Source organism: Branchiostoma floridae, chromosome 3 (assembly GCF_000003815.2).
Source record: "Branchiostoma floridae strain S238N-H82 chromosome 3, Bfl_VNyyK, whole genome shotgun sequence".
Taxonomy (NCBI): Eukaryota; Metazoa; Chordata; class Leptocardii; order Amphioxiformes; family Branchiostomatidae; genus Branchiostoma; species Branchiostoma floridae.
Genome location: NC_049981.1, coordinates 22,336,820 through 22,360,158, shown reverse-complemented (window position 1 = coordinate 22,360,158; position 23,339 = coordinate 22,336,820). Strand labels below are relative to the sequence as shown.

The 23,339-nt window shown below is 43.2% G+C and overlaps 2 protein-coding genes across 2 annotated transcripts; both read left to right on the top strand.

Annotated features, from left to right (window-relative positions):
• Nucleotides 1–4,780: 4,780 nt before the first annotated feature.
• LOC118411751 (cell surface hyaluronidase-like) lies at nucleotides 4,781–15,499 on the top strand. Its single transcript, XM_035814235.1, has 17 exons — nucleotides 4,781–4,943; nucleotides 5,333–5,610; nucleotides 5,830–6,113; nucleotides 6,567–6,637; nucleotides 6,842–6,934; nucleotides 7,323–7,514; nucleotides 8,139–8,308; nucleotides 8,773–8,982; nucleotides 10,114–10,316; nucleotides 11,111–11,180; nucleotides 11,409–11,537; nucleotides 12,051–12,136; nucleotides 12,606–12,737; nucleotides 13,843–13,995; nucleotides 14,405–14,585; nucleotides 15,053–15,271; nucleotides 15,479–15,499. The coding sequence occupies exons 1-17, from the start codon at nucleotides 4,781–4,783 to the stop codon at nucleotides 15,497–15,499; spliced, it is 2,655 nt and encodes an 884-aa protein (XP_035670128.1).
• Nucleotides 15,500–15,896: 397 nt separating this feature from the next.
• LOC118411750 (cell surface hyaluronidase-like) lies at nucleotides 15,897–23,160 on the top strand. The gene is made up of 7 exons (XM_035814234.1): nucleotides 15,897–16,117; nucleotides 17,421–17,600; nucleotides 17,939–18,161; nucleotides 18,806–18,904; nucleotides 19,229–19,446; nucleotides 20,050–20,159; nucleotides 23,000–23,160. Exons 1-7 carry the CDS (start codon nucleotides 16,038–16,040, stop codon nucleotides 23,116–23,118), a joined length of 1,029 nt encoding a protein of 342 aa, XP_035670127.1. The 5' UTR covers nucleotides 15,897–16,037; the 3' UTR covers nucleotides 23,119–23,160.
• The last annotated feature ends 179 nt before the right edge of the window (nucleotides 23,161–23,339 follow it).

Here is a 23,339-nt window from a genome sequence, read left to right as displayed (position 1 = left end):
AAATTTTCAGGTTAGTGATTTGTTGACTCAGATGTGTAGTATTGATGTGTTCTACTAGTTCATTCTAGAGACGCTGGTCCTGAAGAAGAGTGATGGATGTCACTCGAAACGTCCGGAAGTGAATTTTATCCAGTTGTGGAGATTGAATAGTCATCTAGCAATGTTTACTAGACGTACAACACTTACTGGAGAAGGAAAGAACTTTGATAATTGCAACCGGCGTATACAATTAGTAAGAGGCAATAATGAAACCATTTAGATTATGCTAATAAAACTTAGTTTAGAACTTTTGGATGGCCTGAGAAGACGAAGGTCGATATTGGATGTTGTTTTCAAGCTTCTTGAGTGCTGGATAGGATAGAAATATAATTACTAGAGAAGTAACATTTGCAAACACACCATGTTTACCATCACATGGTCTAGCAAACTACCTATGTTTATTCTTACTCACTCAAACACATTCATATATATATTTAGCAGCCCTCGAAAAACTGTAGTGTACAATACGCCAAGCCCTGTAATGCTACATGATGTAATCGAACGCCAAGTGGCCGGGACATTGACCTTGTATTTGTTTGAAGATGAAGAAACTGAGCAAAAACAATACGTTTCCCTTCTGTGAATTAAGGCAAACCTAATAAACAATATCCTTCAGTTCTACAAATAGCACATCCGATCGAACCAGACACGCCCCTTCCTACAGCATTGCGAACATGTGTGGTAATGCTGCTGAAGGTATAAATACTGAATAACGAACAACATTTACCAGAGAAATGATTAGATCTAGACTTGAGATGTTAAGCTTCACTTTTACAGTGGTACTGCTGGGCCTTCTGTCTGGCGTCTTGTCGCAAGGTTCAGGTAAGGAATTTTTCATAACCAGTATTTTTATTTACTAGAATTTTCGCTAAGGGTAACCTTTCTCTCTAAAGACGAGAAAGACAGAAAATAAGAGTTTTTGCTCTTTCATACACGCTTAAGTTCATGTTGGTTTGAAGTCTACAACAGGGTGAAAGCGAGGGGAAATTATACCATAAACCTGTTTTCAAGATGTATATGGTGACGGGAAAAGGATAAAAGAGCAGTTCCAAAAAAAATTAAGGAGTAAAAACTGAAGCTGAAATATTGTAAATGACTTGAATTTAAGAAGATACGGGGTTTTATACTTAAGGGGAAGCTTTTTTTGTAAATGGTGATTGGCGTATGTGGTACGCAACATTTTTTCTTAAACTTACGGCATGCGCACTGCATATGCCGACCGTGTTCCGGACACACCGACCACATGCATGACGCGTTTCTGACGAATGCTAGGCGCACCCCAATTTATAAAAGTGGTTTCACACGCGCATATATTTTCAAGTCCGTGTGAGGTCCGTACGGATGTCTTAGCCTCTACGAGGCCCCACAGATCGCTGAAATTTCTACTATTTTTCTAACGACCTGTGGAGCCTGGTAGACGCTAAGAACACCACACGGAATATATACGCACGTGTGAACCAACCTTAAGATACAAAATGTAGTTATAAGTTAACAAGGCGGCTGCTTGCTGCTGTTTGCAAAGATTCTATAGTGTGAACATTTCTATATACAATGTTTATTTGTAAGTTCGTGACCGAATTCTGATTGCAACTACACATGCATGCGACAATTGACGTTGAAAAAGAGACTAATAATTATGTAGAGAATGGAGTACGTTTTTCTTTTAGAACGTTCACTATACAAAAATAACGTTATATGCGCAAATCTCTCGTAAGTACCCTTGAACTAAACTGTGAATGTGTATGTTTAACCAAGGACGAAATGTTCGCTTATAGACTATTATGTCAACTAAAAAGTACGGCGTAGTAGAAAAACTCCTTAAATTTCTTTACTCAAGTTTTAAGAAAAAAGAGGCTGTGTAGATTTCAGATGGTATGTTACGCAACCTCTCTTACACTTCTACTTCAGTTTTCTAACTTAATGCATTTAGCCCGTTTGGGGCATGGTTACGCAATAACGATCACTGTCATAATGCCGCGCTGACTTGATTATCCGCGCGCATCAATTTTCGTTTCCGAAGGAAAAAAGAATAAGTTTGTTACAATACTGTAAATTGTACAAAAAAGCTGCAAAGTGAGCAAATATATGCTGCAAATGCAATCAGTGTCGGGCAACGGATACTAATGCCACTTTCCTATGATAAAACGTACTGATTATGTCGTTATACCCGCCTCACATTATATACGATCTTCGGACGTACTTCGCGATCGCAGGAAGGTCGGCTGATTTTAAGATCTTAAGATGGTCTAGCGTATTTTTCGCCCAAAACCTGTTCCCCTCACATATAAGCGAGCCTCGTGCGATCGACGGTGAATAAATCTATGATAATGAACCTCCCATGACCTCTTGCACGCGGAGAAGGGAATACAAAACGTTCCTCAAAAAAGGCAAGAGATCAATAAATGTTGCTTATTTTGTTGTCGGAATCTTTTTAACCAATGAATGGAATGCGCGGGCATAATAGAAATGACACAAGAAAGGAAAGTGTGTCACAAAGCCAGCCTACATACTGCCACAGGGGCCACAATGTTAGAATTACCCTCACATTCCCAGAAATTCAATATTTGTAAACAATCGGAAGTCGGGTGAACGTCGCCCAAATGTCGCCCGACTAACGGCCGTTCGCCATCCGATTTGCGCTCGATGATCAATAACTATGTCTGTGCTCGCCTATCGGTCTTCAATCGTTGGATTGACGCAAGACTATTGACCGATACCCTTGCGAGGTACGCACGATTTGCACGCACGATCTGCGACTCGGTAACGAGCTCTGCGATCTCGGAGATCTCCTGCGACTTGTCGCTTATGTTAAGAACATGTTTCGCTGCACCGCGACCGTCGTAAGACTCCTGAAAATTGCCGGCGATCCCTAAAATCGCAAGATGATCGTGAGAACACCGGACGTCTTACTCACGAAAATGTCATTTAGAGCTCGTAAACTAGTCTTCCGATCGAATCGCGCCTAATGTGAGGCGGATATTAATGAAGGGGCCCTTTCACACTCGTGCATTTTTTTCAATGAGCCTTCCATTAAATCGGGTTCACACATGCGAATATATTCAAGTCCGTATGAGATCCGTGTGGAATTCTTAGCCTCTACCTGGCTCCATAGGTCGCTAGGAAAGTAGCAAAAAATGGAGAAATTTAGACACATAACATGTCAGGGAGTTACATGGGTCGCAAACTGTACTCCTCGACCAGCTAACTCCTCTGGCATGTTACGCATCTATATTTGTCCAATTTCTAAATATTTTACAGTGACCTGTGGAGCCTGGTAGAGACTAAGAACTCCATACGGACTTGAATAAATGCGCACGTGTGAACCTGGCTTTATGACATTGCATTTTTGGAGATGTTTTTGAAAACAGTTCAGCGGTGAGCCGATGTAATCTTTCCCACGAGCTGTTGACACAATTCAATGCGAAGGTCGAAGCACTGCCCGTAACGATCGAAGGCCGTTCTTCTACGGTCGAACGTTGCCGCGCGCATTTTTCTATGCATGCGTGAAGTCATGCGATAACATTCTTAGGGTGGGTTCACACGTGCGTATAAATTCAAGTCCGTATGATGTCCGTATGGCATTCTTAGCCTCTACCAGTCTCACAAAAATAATAGAAATTCAACAAACATACTAGCCAGATAACATGTCATCAGAGTTAGCTGGTTGCAAACCATACTCCCCAGAAAGCTAACTACCCTGGCATGTTATGTGTCTATAATTTCAGTTTCCAATTTCTATTATTTTCCAGCGACTTTTGGAGCCTGGTAGAGGCTAGGAATTCCATATGGACCTCGAACGCGCTTGAATATATACGCACGTGTGAACCCACCTTATGGGGGCGTTACCCTAGTGCGTACGGTATATTCAAGTCCGTGTTTCAATGTTGACCTTTTGGTTAAGGTCAAGTTTGCAGGAAAGAGCTTGTTTTTCCAATTTAACCCAACGCTGTGCAGCCTGCAACTTCGGCACCACAAACGTTGCCTGTAAAAATTAAGAGAAAATGTCGAAAGGGTTCACACGTGCGTTTATATTTAAGTCCGTTTGAGGCCCGTATGGAAGTCATAGCCTCTAGTCAGAAATTTAGAAATATTTAACGTGCTTTCCTATCAAAAAGTCCTAGATTTCAAGATCCAATCCATGGATCTTAACTGACACGAATCGACTGAAAGCTGAAAAGGTCTGACTGTCTTTTAATGACATGGGTGTAAGTTTACGGACTGCTATTGGGATAATTGACCGAAGAATCCGCCAGATTGCAATCCCTGCCATGACATCACATAGTCCTGACGAAAAGGAAGATTATCTTCTTCCTGATAAACATTGACTTTGTACGGAAGGCATAAATGACCTTACTTATGTACATGTACCTATGCACACGACTTAAATAGCATATGAGACGAGTCACACGGCCTGGTGTCGCAGTGCCCCCAAGCTGGCGTGTTACTGAATGGCAGTTATACTGGCTATACAGCTGCAGATACAGATGCAGAAGCTGGTGTGTTACACTGACTGATGGCGGTTGTACTGGCTATACAGGGACAGATACAGAAGCTGGTGTGTTTCGCCGAAGAGCGGTGATACCAGATATACAGATACAGATACAGATACAGAAGCTGGTGTGTTACACTGAAGGGTGGTTATACCGGCTATACATATCAAGTCAAGTCAAAAAGTATATTGATAGCATAACGATTGCATCAGGTACAATGTATGACAAATAAAACACACGTGTATATCTACATGGTGGTAATATCTATATCCCTAGGTTGCCCGGATGCTGACCCCACCTTGACCCCATGGAACCCTGGGCACGACGAAACCGCGCAAGTGTTTGTGGGTAGCGGACAGAACTACCTTCTTCAGTCATCAGCCACGTTTTTATCGTTGTACGTCGAAGATGGTGGTATTAGTCATACTGACTGTCGCCCTCTGCTGAAATCATACATTTACCACACAATTTGATACTGCTAAAATGTACTACCACACTGATTTCTGTCCCCAGAGCTATCTACCATTTAAAATCCACGACCTTACCATATCCAGAACACGAAATATCTAAGCTAAACGTTCTTCTGCTGTATCGTAGAAAGTCGCTAGAAGGCTCATTATCAAACTTGACCTTTTTGCCATCCCTATACCCACATATGAAATATTGGTATGGATTCGTCGACAGCTTCTCGAGTTATGCCGTCCACAAACATACGGACAAACGGAATCCAAAACACACCCTTCTTGGCAAAGGTAAAGAGTGCTATGAATTATAAAACTTTCTCATTCTGTCCTTCTGTGCAGGAAGGGTTGTCTTTGCTGACTTTGGACCGACAAGTGATACAGAAATAGTCCTGAGGGCACGCGAGGTCACCGTATGGAGAGATGGAGAGTTCCACATCGGCAGCGAGACCTGCCCGTACCAGGGGAAGGCCACGGTGTCTCTGTACGGCCGCAAGGACGACCGAAGGAACAGCAAACAGTTCCTGGTCATGGCAGGCGGAACGGTGGAAATCCACGGGCAACACAAGCTGGCGTGGACACAGCTCACACAGACAGTTCCGGCAGGGGGCCTTCCTAAGGTGGGTCTTCGAATGTTAATTGTCCATTTCATGTTGTCATTCCGTCAGTTTTAAAACGATGTGCAACAGTAGTATAGTAGCGTCGCTACTATACTACTTGCAACTTACTGTGTCAGACTAGATGACATAACATGGTGACTTGATCAAAGAAAGGGAGTATCGATTCGTCCTAAAAATGAGACAAGTTGATACAACAGTGTTTGACTTGTTGTACAACAGGGTGCCTTTGCTTGGGATTCTGCTAGTAGCGGATCCGGAAGGGGTCGAGGAATACACGTGAACGTCGTCGATGAAATATCAGGAGTCGTGGTGGGCTGGCAAAGTTTCGACACTCACGATAGCGAAGACAACAGCCGAAGTCTGGCGACTTTTATCGACCAGATCCCGTCGGGAAAAATCGTGACGCTGCAAGCACAAGATGACGCATCAGCGAATCTGGAGGCAACGGCCCGAGAGAAGATCCGGGCTTTGGGAAGCGTCGAAGTGGATTTCTTATCCCACAGGTACGATATGTTTAGAGAGCAGTTGTTGAAAAACATGTCAGATAGAGAAACAAGAGGCTATATAGGCCATTGTTAGTCCAGGGGGAATCTTTACAAGCCAAACAATACAATGGAAGGTCCAGGACAAAAGATGTTACATGTACAAGAGATGGAAGTTCTGCTGCAGCATCAACGTCACCAGGTGGCCCAAAATCGAGGCCTTTCTCTTCCATGATATACAAATATCATTACAATCTCCAGGTTCTTTTCTACAGGTTCCAACATCTACAGGTTTTGCTGACCACAAGCACTCTGGTGACACGTACAGACAGACACATACACAGACAAGCCAAAAACACGTACAGACAGACAAATACACAGACAAGCCAAAAACACGTACAGACAGACACACAGACGCCAAAACAATACCTACATATTTTTCATGAAGGTAATAATACTTCAGTGACGTTTCAGGGAGCCCTGGGCCTTTGTCGGTGTGAAGGGAGACCCCAGCCGTGCAGTGGAGCAGAGAATCCCCTATGTGGGTGAGTACCTCGTAATTCAGAGCTCGCAGACTCGTCGTCCGATCGATTTTCGCCTAATGTGAGAGGGAGGGGGGGGGGGTATTAAGGACTGAGCCTCATTACGTGCTGACAAAAGCGCAATTTTTCTATGTGCCCCTCATCAATTCTAGGAGCCATGTGCATTGCTGTTGTATGTGATCGTATTTACTATGTATCCCATTCTAGACACACAGACCACCGGTACTGCTGCTGTAACAGCCACTTTTGATGCCTTCTTCGGCTCCTTTGATGTCACCGCCACAAGCGAGTGGCTGGGAGGTGAGATAAGTGTATCCACTTGTAGTAAATTTCTTTCTGAGAGGTATACATCCTTGCACAATGATAAACTTATCATACAGGAAGAATACGAATACCTCTTTTTGATAAGTGTGGTGGGTTCTTCTACGTGATCAGGTTTACTATCCTCAAACACGGGAACTCCATTTAATGTCCTATCCGAAGGACGGTCCTAACCGAAACTAAGTCCACCTGAGTAAAGTGAGGGAAGTCGTGTTAAGTGCCTTTCCTGAGGGCACTGTGGGTGCGAACACACAAACACAGACCGAAACAGTCACTGACCCGTGACCCGCCTGACCGAGGTAATTATGTTTTACAACATTGTACGAATGCCTCGCCTAAAAGTGATTGTTTCAATTGTATTCTACAGGACAAGATCGGTGCACCTTTGAGGTGACGGGCAGTGGTAATGAATACGTCATCAACCTGAAGGATGACGTCAGCTCCTGGCAGCCCGGGGACCGCATCGTGCTGGCCAGCACGGACTACAACATGGAGCAGGCAGAGGAGTTCCAGCTGCTGCCGTGTCAGGAGTGCTCCAGCCACCAGGTCAAGATAAGCGGTGAGAGTCTCCATGTGACATGCTCACAAAGTGTTTTAAACCCAATTCATCGACATCATTTCTATATACTGTGCATATACCCATACCTTTAATGGTTTCGTCGACATTCATAGGGCAAGTTCAATAGATGCCTCTATGGATTGCTGCAGGTGTATCCTCATTTGTTAGGTCGAAAAATGCTTGCAGCTAGCTGTGTGAAGGCCAGGTGTGAAAGTTCGTTCAGTGCCAACGAAGCTGGTGTGTTACGCCGAAGGGGTAATATACAGATACAGATACGGAAGCTGGTGTGTTACGCAGAAGGGCGGTTATACTGGCTATCCAGATGCAGAAGCTGGTGTGTTACGACAAAGGGCGGTTATACCGACTATACAGATACAGAAGCTGTTGTGTTACTCCGAAGGGTGGTAATACCAGATACAGATACAGAAGCTGGTGTGTTACGCCGAAGGGTGGTAATACCAGATACAGATACAGAAGCTGGTGTGTTACAACAAAGGAAGGTAATACCGGCTATACAGGTACAGATACAGAAGCTGGTGTGTTACGCTAAAGGGTGATTATAATACAACCATACAGATACAGACACCGTTCCTGACTCCTTAAACTATTCAATCGACTTCATAGGACAAGTTCAGTACAACCACTTCGGCGAGATCTCGGATGACGTTGACTTACGGGGAGAGGTCGGCCTGCTGACCAGGAACATCAAGTTCCAGGGGGAGATGGAGGACAGCTGCTACGGCGACAACTTCTGCCAGTTCTTCGACTACGACACTTACGGGGGACATTTGATGGTTAGTTTATGATAGTAAAAAATGAAAATGTAACCTCTTGCTTCTGTGTATCAATCCTTATATCAAGATACAAGATAACTTTTATTATTTGGAAATCGCAGTGTTGACCGGCACTGAATCCAAACTAATGTACAATCAATGATTAAAATCCTTTCTGATTTTCGGAGGAATACTAGTAGCATTACCTACATGTAATCTGACATTTAGAATGACAGAAAATGGCTAACATCGACCTAAACATTATACAAGTATCTATCTGCTTATCATGAAATCGCAATGGATTAATCACTTAACTGCCTTTTTTGTTTAATCCTCCAGATTCTGTCCAATGATTTTTTTCATGTCCGTTTTTTTTCGGACTGGTCAAACAAGAAAAACGCTTTTTTACTGGCACTTCGTACCGGTACTCACCCCTAGTTAAACTCTTAAGCTCAATGCAAATCCCATTTGATATAACCCAACAGATTTTGGGAGGCTTCAAAAACGTCCACCTGTCTGGTATCGAGTTCACCCACATGGGTCAGCAGGTGCTCGCCAGATATCCTGTCCACTTCCACCTGGCCGGAGATGTGGACGAGGTTGGGGGCTACAGCCGCCCAACGTACGTCCGGGAGCTGTCCATTCACCACTGCTTCTCCCGCTGTGTGACCATCCATGCCACCCACGGGCTGCTGGTCAGTCATTATCACATATCTGTGCTGAAAGCTAGCCTCCATAGCATGCTCTCTGGGGCCTTTTTTTGGGCTCATAATACACTTTTGCTGGCCATTTCTACGTGTACTGGGTCGCTGATTGCTGGCCTTTTCTGACTGCCGGGCCTTGGGTGTATTATGACCCCAAAAAAGGCCCCAGAGAGCCTGCTATGGAGGCTAGCTGAAAGCGTCATTATTATAAGCGTCGATGAAGGTTAGACATCCAGGTAATAAAATACACCAAGGGCAGTTTCGTACTGAAGAAACGTTTCAGGTAGCATCCAGGACCTTTCGCCAGTGAGTGATAATCTGCCGTGTCAGTAAATGTTTGCTGTCTTGTAGCCAACATGTACAGACACTTGACTTACTTGAATTGACTATATGTCGGGTGCCTCTCCTTCTCCGCCACCCGAACCACCATGGCAGCCTAGTAGTCTCTATTCTGCATGACATGCTTCCCGGCTGTAGTCCAGCGTTCTTCTTCAGCACATCCAGGTATGTGAGAGAATATGGAGGATGAGGAGGAGAGTCTTCCTGTTCTCCTTTTCCCACGTGTTGGGGACCATAGTGTTAGGTCGGTCACTGCCTCCTTTTTGTTTCTAAAGCAGTGTCCGGAAAACCGCAGCCTTCATGTCCGTATTTTATCAGACACTTTTGGGAGTCCAGCATAGAGCTCCTTGTTTGTGCAGTGCTGCCCCGTTTTCTGATATATTTGTATAGGCACTCACTCACGCACGGCCCATGACCACAGCGGTCGTAGGGGCTCAACGACAGCCAGCAGCGATGATCCTTGCCCATCAGATTCTGTCCTCTGCCTCCCTGATGAGCTGTTCAGTGTGGCCTCCATAGCAGGCTCTCTGAGGCCTTTTTCTGGCTCATAATACACTTTTGCTGGCCATTTCTTTTTGTACTGGGTCACTGCTTGCTGGCCTTCTCTGACTGCCGGCCTCGCGAAGGCCAGCAAGCAGCGACCCAGTACAAAAAGAAATGGCCAGCAAAAGTGTATTATGAGCCAGAAAAAGGCCTCAGAGAGCCTGCTATGGAGGCTATGTTCAGTGTATGTTGTATGTTGCCACACACGCGTGCAATTTGCCCTCTCTGATACCTTTACAGGTCCAAGACACAGTCGGGTACGACACGATCGGCAACTGCTATTTCCTGGAGGACGGGATGGAGCAGCGTAACGTCCTGGACCACAACCTGGGCCTGGTGACGCGGGCGGGCACGCTCCTGCCCACCGACAGGGACGACAACATGTGGCGGTCCATGAGGGACGCCGTCTACGGGAACTACGTTCCACAGACCAGTGACTGTCGGTGAGATTTGCGGCATTGTCTGAGTTCGTAATTGAGAGGTGGTGAAATTACAATGCATGCCTACCTGCCTAGGTGATAAGTCAGGGTCTGGCCCTACCCTGGGAGCCAGACAGGACCGGGTAGCTAGCGAGTTTTGTTCGGGGACCCAAGGCAGCCAGCCCGCAGATCTCACATTAGTGCTCCGGGGGAGTTTAAGCCCGAATCGGGCTTAAACTCCCCGGGTGCTAATAGGAGATCGGCAGGCCTGACTGTCTTGGGCCACCGAATAAACTGTCCTATCTGCCCGATCCCGGCTGGCTCCCAGGGTAGGACTGGCCCTTGCTCCTCCCTGTCATAACTCTCTAAACGAAATTACAATAATATTGAAAACAAATGAATGAAAACCCTTTGTTTTACATTTGTGCTCAAACAAGCTAAGTACAGGTCGTGGCAATATGCTACTGTAAGATATAAGAAAATGGCATCATACTACATCTATAGAGACTACTACATGTTTGTATGTACAGGTTCACATTCCTCCCGCTTATTAAGACAGTTGTAAACATAATGACAGATGGCATCAATGATATACGGTTTATCTAACTGCATATTAAAGGAATATAACTTTTTCCGTGCTATTTAAGTAGCAATATTATCTAATTACATTTTACTCAAACTATGACGCGAGTCACGCGACACAATTTGATAATGTCTCGAATTGTTTAGGACTACCATTGTACGATGTTCTTTTATATCTCTCATCTGTATCATAGATAAATGATGTATTCATATTTGTTTTACTGTTTCGCACTCAGGGGTGTAGCAACGTTCTTTATAGCTCACCCTAACAACGTCCTCACCAACAATGCGGCTGCAGGATCTCTGGTATGGAGTCATCTGTCTCGTGAATCGTGATACAGTATCATTACAGCGTACTTTTATCTTCAAATCATGGTCTTTTCCATATTACGAATAATGACATATTGTAGAAAAAGTGGGGCTCTTTGTCTTCCTCTGCTTCTAAAAGAACTCAATCCCAACCTATCTTACAAGTAGCCTACGGGCATGAACTTGCAAATAAACTTTGTAACTTATGTTTGACTACTTTTGCAGCATGCTGGAATCTGGTACGTATTCTACAGCGAGCCTACCGGCCTATCGACTGGCGATCTCCCTCCGTACGAAGCCTCGAGGACCCCCATGGGTCGGTTCTACAACAACAGGGTGCATTCAAATGGAATGGTGGGTATCCTAATTTAGCAATTCCTTGACACGTGCAACCACCGCTTCCATTCAATGTGTCTGTGTTACCATTGCATGTGTATTGAAGAATATTATGGGTTCCTGAGTATTGCTTTGATTACATCACTAGCATTATATACTCTGGCCTTTTTTTAAATTTGACATTCTGTCAGTTTGGATTTTTCGCCTCATTTACCACAATGCATTTAATGTGGTCAATTTCTTCTTCGATACATATACGTGCATGTACATTCAAGTATAGCAATAGCAACCTTTGCCAAGAAGGTTGGGTTTTTCGCGTGTTTGTCTGTCTGTGTGTCTGTAAACAGCATAACTCGAGAAGCCTTTAATAGATCTTGATGATATTTGGTAGGTAGAAGGGATCGGGAGACTGCAAAGTTCATGTACGATAATGAGACCCCTACCAAGTGGTTTTCTAAGGTACTGCAGCGAAACATCCGTTTTTATCTCATGTTCTGGACATGCTGTAATCATGTTGTTTTTTTTGCTCAGGACGGACTTGTGATAGACTACGGAGTGAAGACCACTGGGGCATCTTCAACTTCACCGGAGGAATATCTATCCAGAACAGATGCACGGTATTTATCTTCCTCTTTCTCCATATTAAGTATATGTAAGATGCAATTTATGTTGGTAGTGAATGGTGATAATGTTTGTAGATAATACTGTATGGTACTGTTGTTTCAAGTCAACAAGCATTTATCATGTACAGGACATTTGGTATATTGCAGCTATACCTTAAGAGACCATCGCAACACATGATATTGTCATGCCAGCTTAAGGTTAACTATTGATGGATAAAAATCAACATTGTAGGCTCTTCTCTGGACTTCGTTACACTGACAGTTATAGCATGTCAAACTAATATACCCTACAGAATACTATGTAGTATGGGACGACAATACAATTATTGATGGCGTTTCTAACCTTATACACAGTGCATACACGTAGTTCAACAAAGTCAAGAATCTGGGCTTTTCTGTCGAGTTGCTTACAGCGGGTGTTCCAAAGTATATTCATAACGAGTTGTGACCCTGTCCTCTGTAGGTACAAGCCCCATCAGAACGCTGACCTCCTGCAGCCGCGCGTGCCAGCCATGATCGAGGGTCTCATCGCCTTCAAGAACATGGAACAAGGGGCGTGGGTCCGCGGAGGGGACATCTGGTTGGACAAATGCGCGTACGTAGGTCTCAATCATACAGGTTAGCATCAATGAAGGGCTTTAAATACGGGTTAGCCTGGGCACATTCCTCCGTAGTAACTGCAGACAGCTCAATATTTTCTCCGGCTTAGCCAGTGGTTAACATGGGCGATTGAGCCAGCGGTTTCTATGCATGCTTTATTGACACAACGGAAAGTACAGTGACTTTTGTATGGTCAAATATAAACTTTAAAAAAGTGGATACAGAATGGATCTTAAAACTCGACTACTAACTAACAATATATGATACTAAGAAAACCTCCATACAATCAGATGGAGCTAAGCATGAGTGTCACTATCTTTTCTAATCATAAAGCAATCTTTTATGTATTTACCTATCTTAGCATTATGAGGCCTGTCGGATCTAAAGATATAGTCAAATCTACTTCTGGTATAGACTGTCGTAAAATATGTAGTGTTCAGACATAGGAGTGTGAATAACTTGTTGCGTAACAACACATAGGACACTCCATGACGAATATCTCCAACACTGACAAGTGTTTCTAAAGTTTGCTCACATCTTCGAGCTGTATACAAGACAGATCGTATTTCATAATCTCTATTACGGGATGAATCTGATATCTGCATCTTATGCATACTCTTTTTTTTCTAGGTTCGTCGATAACGGAAAAGGGCTGACGATGTCCAGGTACCACCTCAGTATTTGTATCTACATTATTAACGTGTAACAATCACTATGGTTATGGCAGTGCCTTGATGCCTTCTCTGCCAAGTTATTTATTTGCGACATATGTTTTGCCTGTGACTGCACAACGTAGTGTTTGGCACTCGCAAAATTTATACTTAGTTTTAATCTACAGGCGGATTTACCAGTGGCATAAGGAGTATAGCTGGCCAAAGGGAGTCATCAGCCGCCGGTGGCCAAACACACTCCTAGGCCGGCTTCACTCCTCTGGCAGCTTTTGTTACTATCTTATATGTTACCGTCGGATCTTCTTGAAGAATAAGTTTATCCTTCACAAGATGATTACATATCTTGATTAAAGTCAACATTTATGGACATTTGTAATTACATTTAAATGAGGGAATACCCGATAAACGTGTTTTGATTTCTCAATACAGCGAAGGTACATTCCCCAACGACGAAGGGTCGAGCCAGAAGATCTGGAACAGCATCTTCATCGGGGAGAGTGAGAACGTGGGCACTGCCAGCGGGTCCAGTGTCTGGGGGATGGGAGGGGTCAAACCGATGGAGAGGAGCCTGCCTAAAGCCACGTGAGTAAAGGTCTCATAAATGTACATGTACCGTAAAACGTCTCGTGGATCATCAAGGGCTCTTTCCTAACTCTACACGATTGTATATGATATATTATATCATATGTGGACCGTATTTAAGTTCGATATCGGTGTTCCGACTGGTCTGTAAGAGATTTTAATTGAAGTTCTGCTTCTCGCCGTTATATGTAGCCGATGTAGATGGCGCTTTTGCGGCGAGAACACAATCCCAAACGTGGCTGAGTCTGTAAACCCCCTCGTCACGAAAGCGCCACCTACACCGGCTATATATAGCGGCGAGAAGAAGAGCTCCAGTTATAAGCTCTGAGGAAGATGCCTGACAGGCATCGAAACGTCAGCTAAGTTGAGATTAACTGGTTGTGTGAAAGAAAACTCCTATATCCTGTAGAGATTTCCCTATGCGTGGGCTAGAGGTATACAACGGCCCCACACTGGCTGAAAGCTGCACCTTCAAGAAGTACGCCTCTGCCCCGGAGTACAACCGCTGGAGCAGCGCGATCGGGTTCTTCCAGAACAACAACTGGCAAACAGCGCCGAGGAACAACCTCAGGGGGATCAAGTTTGAGGATGTAAGGAAATAATGTTCATAGTTGTACAAGCATTGCGTAAACCCTCTGCACATTGAATGGCTTTAATTTGCAAACAGCGGCGAGGAACAACCTCACAGGGATCAAGTTTGAGGATGTAAGGAAATAATGTTCCTACATGTAGCCTGGGTGTCAGCCGGATTGTAGTTCGCTCCGACGTTTATTCTACATTATACTAGTACAGTCTCTTCTGTTCTGACTGTTATCATACACTATAAACAGTCGCTTCTCTGCTTCTCAGAAGCGTCCATGTGAGAGCAAACTACTACCCGGGTGGTACCCAGGCTATCCTACATGTACAGGCGTTTAACATAAACTCCGTACATCAGATGGGTTAACTTTATTGTGAGAAACCTGACTAAAACTGAACAAACTGAATATATCATATACAGATACGACATGAGTTGAATATTCACTATAACTAATGTTGCACGATCAACAATTCTCAGGTTCAGAGCCGCGTGTTTCTCGGCGGTAGCAACTTGCCCTGGTTTCAAGGGTACAACCTAGACGGAGACAAGACACAGATTTTCCACGATGTCGACGGCAGTACCACCGGCTACCTTGACACCTATGTAGTCGGGCAGGACAACTTTGTGCTGAGGAACCCGGGCTGTGTGGAGAAGCCGGAGTGGCGAGCCTACATCTGCAGTGGCAAGTATGCACAGGTAATTAGAATCGTTTTAAAATCTTCTTCTTCTATCTACAATGGGTCGTTCCAAAAACAACGGCAGAGGGTGTACAATAACGCAAGGTTACCAGTTTACGTGCAGGACCAGTTTACGGTCACTTATGGGAAGGTGCAGACTTCGAGGTGAATTGTGAAAAAGAAAATTCTCTTCAGTAGGCAAGAAGTACGTCTACATGATCCTTAGATGTGTCTGCAAGGAGGTTGAAAGAGGGAACCTCCTTGGTGTCTGTAAACTGGTAACCTTGCGTTGAGTAGACACTGCATTTAGCCCATATGGGCAAGAACATGTAAATAAAGATTTTAAAAACTGTATATACCAGATAAAGTTTTGTCACAAAATCTACAAGCTCGTACATATCATGTTTTTACTTTTTACCTTGCACAGTTATCCATCCATTGTTCATACATTACAATATGCCAGATGAACTTTAGCCACAAGTGCTACAACTTGGGTCGTACACATCATGTTTGTTTTACTTTTTTACCTTCCACAGCTTTTGGTACTATTTTATGCTACCGTAGGATCTGCTTGGAGATTATATGTGAAAGGCATTGCCTTTCGTACATATCAATTTTTTATTTTTTTTACTTTTTACCTTCAACAGTTGTTCATCCATGCGGAGCGGCCAGGCAACCTGTTCCTGTCGCTTGTCCGTGACGAGTATCCCGACTATCCACTCGTCCTGAACGGTACGGATTCAACAGGCGCCGCTGCTGATGTCCAGAGGTACCAGCCTGCCGTCATGCTGGAGAAGACCTACACCATCCACTGGGACGGCCGGGCGCCAGAACAGATCACCATCTACCCTATCAACTTCGACAGGTAAGGCCTAGGTCCCAATTCCCAACTTGGGGCCCGGCCGGGTAGCTTTTAGAAACGGGAAATATGATAAGAAAGGCAACAAAACACACAGAACTTACCAAAAATAGTCAGGGGCATAATTTGATAAATTCCTTGGTAAACAGTTTCATTTTTCGTTTTCGCAAACATCCCGGTCAAGCTCCGTGTTAGAAATGGGACCTAAGCCTGAGGGTCTGTATGGAGGCTGGTAACGCTCAGGGCGTGGTCACATAGGTCGTGCGATCGTCGTACGATTTTGATGCCATAGGATTTTCAACCAGGCTGTGACACAACCAACCACGGACATTGATTCAGAAAATCATTTTGTGTACCAAGACAGTTGAACTTTGCTGGAGACGTACATTTTGTCCTCCAAAAATGCCCGAAGTTAGCGATCGTACGACCGCACCAGCTATGTGACCACGCCCTTAATGGTATATTTAGGACGGTGCTGTGAATACTGACAAGACAGGGGACGTCTGGCGATGTATTCTAAAAAAAAAAAAGTAACATGCCACTTGTATACGGTTAAAGCGACGATTCGAATCACCAGTATGCTTCATAATTAATTTACTGACAACGCTTAAACGTTGAATTTGAACGGACCTCTAAGATTAACCGTGAATTAAGAAAGCTCGTTAAGTGGAGGAGGGCTCTGTACAAGCCAAGCAGGCTTCTCCCCTCCTCCGGCACTTTTATCTACTTTTCTATACTTTGTTGTTATTTATTCTTTAGGCCACAGCAAGTAAGTTTTATGGATGGCATCAGCGCGCGCATTAATTGTCGCCTGATTTCAGAAGAAAAAAATTATCCTCTTCGGGGATAGTCAGATAGACCAAAATAGGCAAACTTGTTGAATTGTAGCCTAATAATCATAGTGACACTAGGGAGGTAGCCATGACTATAGTTGCAGAAGTGAAACTTGTTGGATTGTTGTAAAAGTGCCACCAATATGGAAGCCATGAATGTAGTCGCCAGCTTGGCAAGTGATACCAGTGCACTACACTTGTATCACTTTTACTACACGAGTTCACTTCTTTAATACTGGAGTAAATGCCTTATTTGTTGTGATACCACGATTCGTCACTTCAAATCTTGTTACGACGTTTATGGTGTCTATTTTGAGAATTTAGCCATCTTGCTTTTTTTAGCCATCTTGTTTTTTTTTCGCGCTATCTCATTATTTTTGCACTCTGCATAGGATGTCATCCATAAAATTTACTTGCTGTGGCCTTATGTGCGAAACAAACAAACAATTATCTAAACGTTCGTGCTCCCCCCTCAGCGGAGATTGGCTGCGATTGGGACTCTGCTATCCTCCGGGAACCACCTTCCAAGTGAGGTACCAACTGGAGATGCGCGTGCCGAGCGCTATCTTTCACAACGAGGAGATCCACCCCGCACAGAGCTTGCACGAAGTCGAGAGCGGCGACGGCAAGCTGTTCTACTTTGAAGAAAGCACGGGGTAAGTCAATATTGGCCTTTTCTGGTAGATTGAGACAATGGGTAAAGGTGGTATCTCACTGCACTTGGGTCACCGCGGGGTTCGAAAGATTACTCAACGAATTTCATGATCAGAGATAAAGAACAAATTTTCTTACGTTTTGTGTATTTGTTATCTTCTAAGTCATACTTTTACGTATTACGCAATATCTAAAGTATTAAAAAAATCGGCGAAACCCGAAGTGCCGCGCCTGTGCCCAAAGTGCAGTGAGATACCACCTTAAGACCTATAAGTGGGTAAGGAAGAATATATCAGGATTTATGTTGTCCAAAACATTCAGATTTTGTCTGTGCTTACAGCCTGTTGTTCCTGAAAGCACGAGCTAAATACGATCGGGAAGGCCACAACTACTGTTCACACATGGGCTGTGAGAGGATCATCATCTCGGCCACCATGACGAGTAACACAGTCAGCGACTGTACGGCAGCAGCTTACCCCACGTACAGCCTGACCCCGACAGAGACTGTCCCCATGCCGAGCTTTGCGGATGGGGTCTTCGACTGTTCCGGCTGTGGTGCTCCGGTGAGTTAATGTCTCACACATAAGGGCTAAAAGGTTTCTTAATAAACAATAAACACATAACCGCAGCATTTCAGAAACATCGGGATTTGCAACACGTACCTTTACGCTATCATACAGGATGGTGCTTTTAGCTGGCAAGCAATGTCATTGACGTATTATCTACGGTCCTCCTCAGAATGAATGGCCTAATCTCCAAGCAGATCCTACGATGGCATAAGATAGTACTAAACTGGCCAAGGAGTGTAGTCAGCCAAGAGGTGTACATTTGCAGCCAAATACACTCCTAGGCCGGCTTCACTCCTCTGGCAGCGTTTGAAATTGATATTATCTTATGCTACGGTAGGATCTGCTTGTAGATTATGAATGACCCACTATCGTTAACACGAAGCCTTGCAAACAGTCACGTGACTACTGAAGTGGGTCATATGTGACTGGAAGCCTGTATCGCCACCCGTCCCCCGCACTTGTTATATGGATGGTTTATTTCGAAAAACAGGTATCATTGTCTAAAAACATGGCCGCCAAGACGACTGAATTGCGTCAGGACATTACATGAATATTTAGTCGAGACGTCTTTGTAATCAACGACACCTTTGCAAATGCAAAATACAAAAACTGATAACAACTGACTTATTACTTTGCAGGAGCCAATCGTCAGTGTCGACAACATGAGATTTCTGGAAGTAACCGTCCTGTCAGCAGGGTGGTTGGAAATCTTCCAAGGCCATAAATCCTATATCGAGGTACACGTGTAACTCTAGGTCACCTTTATTGGCAGAGTAACCTATGTCTGTTGTTTTTAAAAAACAGGGTATTTTCAATAGGGATATCGAGTCGACTTCGTGCAAAACGTACTCCCTAATGTATTCCAAATTCCAACACCAGTTATGATCAAACTCGAGTTTATCTTATGTTCTGCTCAAGAAGGTTTGTCTTTGTTTTGTTTTGTTTATTTCGATTTCTTGTTGTTTCATTTGAAGTATACATTAACCAGTTGAGTTAATTATGTGTATTCATTGAGAAGTGTAAATGTATGTATGTGTTGGCACCCAATACTAATTGCACAGTCTGCAATGTCAATAAATCAAATCAAACTTACTTTAGTTTTAAATTTGGTTCTTCAGATTGACGGAGTCCGGCACGGTAACAACCACCGAGGGTACCACGTCATCAGCGTTGACGCCCTGACAGGTGACGTCACGCGCGAACTGACCTTTGACACGCACAGCAGCCCTGCATCAGATGTGGCAATGGCAGACTTCATACGGAACGACATTGCATCAAAGTAATTACAACGTACTATTTATCAAGCAAACATATATAAACGAATACAGACTGGATGGCGGCGCACTCACGGTGAACTTATGTTGATAGTGCCGCCATCGAACAAGAAACTTACAAAGATATATCGAGGGTCAATTAACGGGTCATAATATGATAACTTCTACAAATTAATTTGTGGAAGTTATCATACAACGTGTAGTATAGTTGAAAAGAGAAGATCCACAAAGTAGTTGGTGTTTTATAGCACCGTATGAAATGGAATGAATACCACGTATTTAATTAATGCTTGCCATGCGCTTTGATAGAACCGTACGTACAAGTAGATAGCTGTCACCCTCAATTCTAAGCAACACATTTGCTGTTAGCTTACGGCTTACAGTGCATATAAGTGTGATACCTGAATTATTTCGGAACTACAGACACACTGTATATAAGGGGCAACGGAATGTTTATCGATTTTATAGCTTCAACGACCGCGCAAAAGACTACGTAAACATGAAGATGTTTTATTTCAGTTTGGAACACTTAAGACATAATGCATTTGTATGTGTGAAACTTGTTATCAATCGCCAATCATAACATAATCATTCTGTACCTTCCTCAGCTCAATCGTTCTTGTGGCTACAAGTGACGAACCCAGTCAATACGCCGTAGAGTGCCTAGTTGCACTGAAGGAGATCGGAGCCCAGGAGCCTGTAAAGACAGGCAATAGAGGTATGCTGTATCCACCATCTCATGCCCACCCTCTAGATCTGTAAATCTTTTAACCCTATTCGGACGGGGGGGGGGGGGGCTTTTGAAAATCACTATTTTTGGTTCTAACAATGTATTTTTCACATTTATTTGCTATATTGCTGCGATTTTATTACATAAATAAAACCTTATATTATTTAGCATATCTTTCATAATTATATATGCATAAATTATGCTAATTTGATGACGTCATCAGCCCCAAATCCAAGATGGCGGACCGAATGGCCAGATCAAGAATAACACGCTAATTATCCCTTAAAATTTGTAACTACCTGGTATTTTTTCATCAAAAACCATCTAAATGAATGAATTTAGTCTATTTCCATTGCCCTTTGTGATGATTTGTTGCAAAAAAAGTATTGAAAAAAATTCAAGGTGGTGGATATAATATGGCGGAGCCCAACACGTATCTTAGAGGTGCATGACGTCATTTTATGACGTCATATTGATGTCATTGATGTTGCTATTGGCAACGCAAGGCGTAACAAACATTATTATTATGTTATCTGCACTTGTTGTTACATTTTTGTAGCATAACTTGAAGTTTTCTGAGAATACCCTTTTTCCATGGGTTTGGCCAATATAATCAAATTGATGACGTCATAATTAATCTTACGTCAACGTAACGTCAAACGTCACTTATCTGTTAGATATTACGTCGACATTATGTCCTAAAAATTTGGTGGCCTTACGGTACGTCGTTCAAGAGTTATAGGACTTAGAAGTGGAGGGCCTCAAAAGCCCCCCCCCCGGTCCAGGGATGACCAAAAAAGCCCGGTCTGAATAGGGTTAAGATCGTTGATACTTGCTTGTTAGTTGCACTCAGTTTTCCTACTGTCCTATGGCTACACCTGGGGCAATTACAGTCGTATTGAGGTCGCCTGAATTACCGCCGAATGGCAGTCGATTTAGCTACATCTATTGTACGCTCGTAACAATTCAGCCCCTGGCTGCGAAGATAGAATACCCGGCCCACCCAATGAAAACAATAACTAGAAAGGCCGACATTTGCTTGAGAGCAAATACAGCATATTTCAGCCATCTCCCTCCCCATGCAACAATAGGCTATTTCAAAATCACCCATTTGAAAAATCACTTTTACTAATGACGGTTTAACCCAAAAATGAGTCTTACAAAATTCCCCCGTTCAAGAATGGACTCCAGTGCACCCTATGTGAATTTGCACAATAGACCAGTCCAGAAATACTCCCACTGAAACCTTGGCCTTTTGAATAAGAAACCAAATCCAAAATTGAATTTAGCAAAAAAGGTCCCAGTGCATAAAAAGGTATAATAGACCAGTCTAAAAACACTTCCACTAAAATTGAATTTTGAATCATCACCCGTTCAAAACTGAATTTGAAAAAATCCCCCTTCCGTGTGCAAAAAATGGACTCTTCCATGTAAAGTAGAGCAGTCCAAAAATACATCCGCTAAAATAGGACTTTGACATAATCACTGAAGTCCAAAAAATGGATTTAAGAAAAAGCCCCCTCTATGCAAGAATGGACTCTTCCAGAACACCCATGTAAAATTGCAAATTAGACCAGTCCAAAAATAACCCTACTGAAAGACTTTGACAAACTAGAAGTCACCAAAGTCCAAAATATGAATTTTGAAAAATCCCCCCTCCGTGCGAGAATAGACTCTTCCAGCACACATTCTGTAAAATTGCAAAATAGACCTGTCCAAAAATGCATCCACTGAAAGACTTCACCAGTCCAATGATGAATTTAAAAAAAAAAACGAACCCCTCCGTGTAAGAATGGACTCTTCCAGATAACACCGGGCTCGCTGATTGGCTGCCACCCCCCTCTTTAGGATATAGATTCAGGCTAAGTGATTGGTTACCTATCTAATTAGATTAAATAGACATATATGCCAGTAGGTCCAATCTGCAGCTGGGGGTCAACGACCTTAAGGTCATTGACCCCTCTGGCTATTGGAAAATGACAAAAAAATCCCCAAATATATCATTTTGACGTAGTCTATGACAAAAATTATACATGTGTCATTTGAATAAATATCTAGTGCACCCTTTTACCAAAATTTAGGTCATTTGGTTTTAAAACCAGAGCACAATAGCCAAAAGTGTACTTTTTGGTCATAAAATGGCCAAATAATCGCAAAATTGAGCATTTTATTGTACCGTATGCCTCAAGTGTTATTGAATCCATGTGCGGATATGTCTAGGGCACTCCTATACTAAATTTCAGGTCATCCGGTTCTAAAACCAAGGTACAGGAGCCAAAAGTGTCCTTTTTTGGTAAAAAAAATGACCAAAAAATCGCAAAAATAAGTATTTTGTTATACTGTACACCAAAACTGATATTGAATCTATATGGGGGACTTATCAAGGCACATCTGTACCAAATTTCAGCTCATTCGGTTATAATACCAGGGTACAGGGGGCCCAAATATACAGTTTTGGTCTTAAGATGACCAAAAAACCTTAATAAAATCATTTAAGAGACAGATATGGAAAAAATGAAAAAAACGTCCGAGGGTATTGGCCCACTCTACCCTTGTGCCAAATTTCAAGTCATTCGGTTGAGGAACAAGGGAGATACCGTGTTCTGAAGATTTGACAGGAGAAAGAAAGAAAGAAAGAAAGAAAGAAAGAAAGAAACATTACGAATACAATATATTTCACCATACCTATGGTATGGCTGAAATATAATAACATCGACCGATTGAAGCGGATCAAAGCTAACATGACTGGACTCCAGGCTACATCGGTGCTATAGCTGCTATATCCTCATCCCTCTGTGCATCATGATGTTATTCTTTCTTTTGTTTAGGCAATTTCGCCATGGTTGGCTTTAAGGGCACGGTGTGGCCCAGCTGGATCCAGCAAGTCAACCTGCCGTCCGGTCAGGGTCCGGCACAGATCTACACCAAGATCCCGCTCATGGGCTGAGTTATCGTCACGTGGAGGAAGGGAGTCTAATTTATCAATAAAGAGTTGATGGGTGTGAGCGCGACTGGCATTCCTCTGTTTGTTTATTTGTTTGTTTGTCTTTTAATTAATAACTTGTAAACTACCTTTAGTAAGGTGTAACTTGCGGCTGCATAAAGCCGGATAGATAAATTTGATCCACTCACATCGGAAAGAAAACCCTGCTCTTTTCGGTAGGTGTG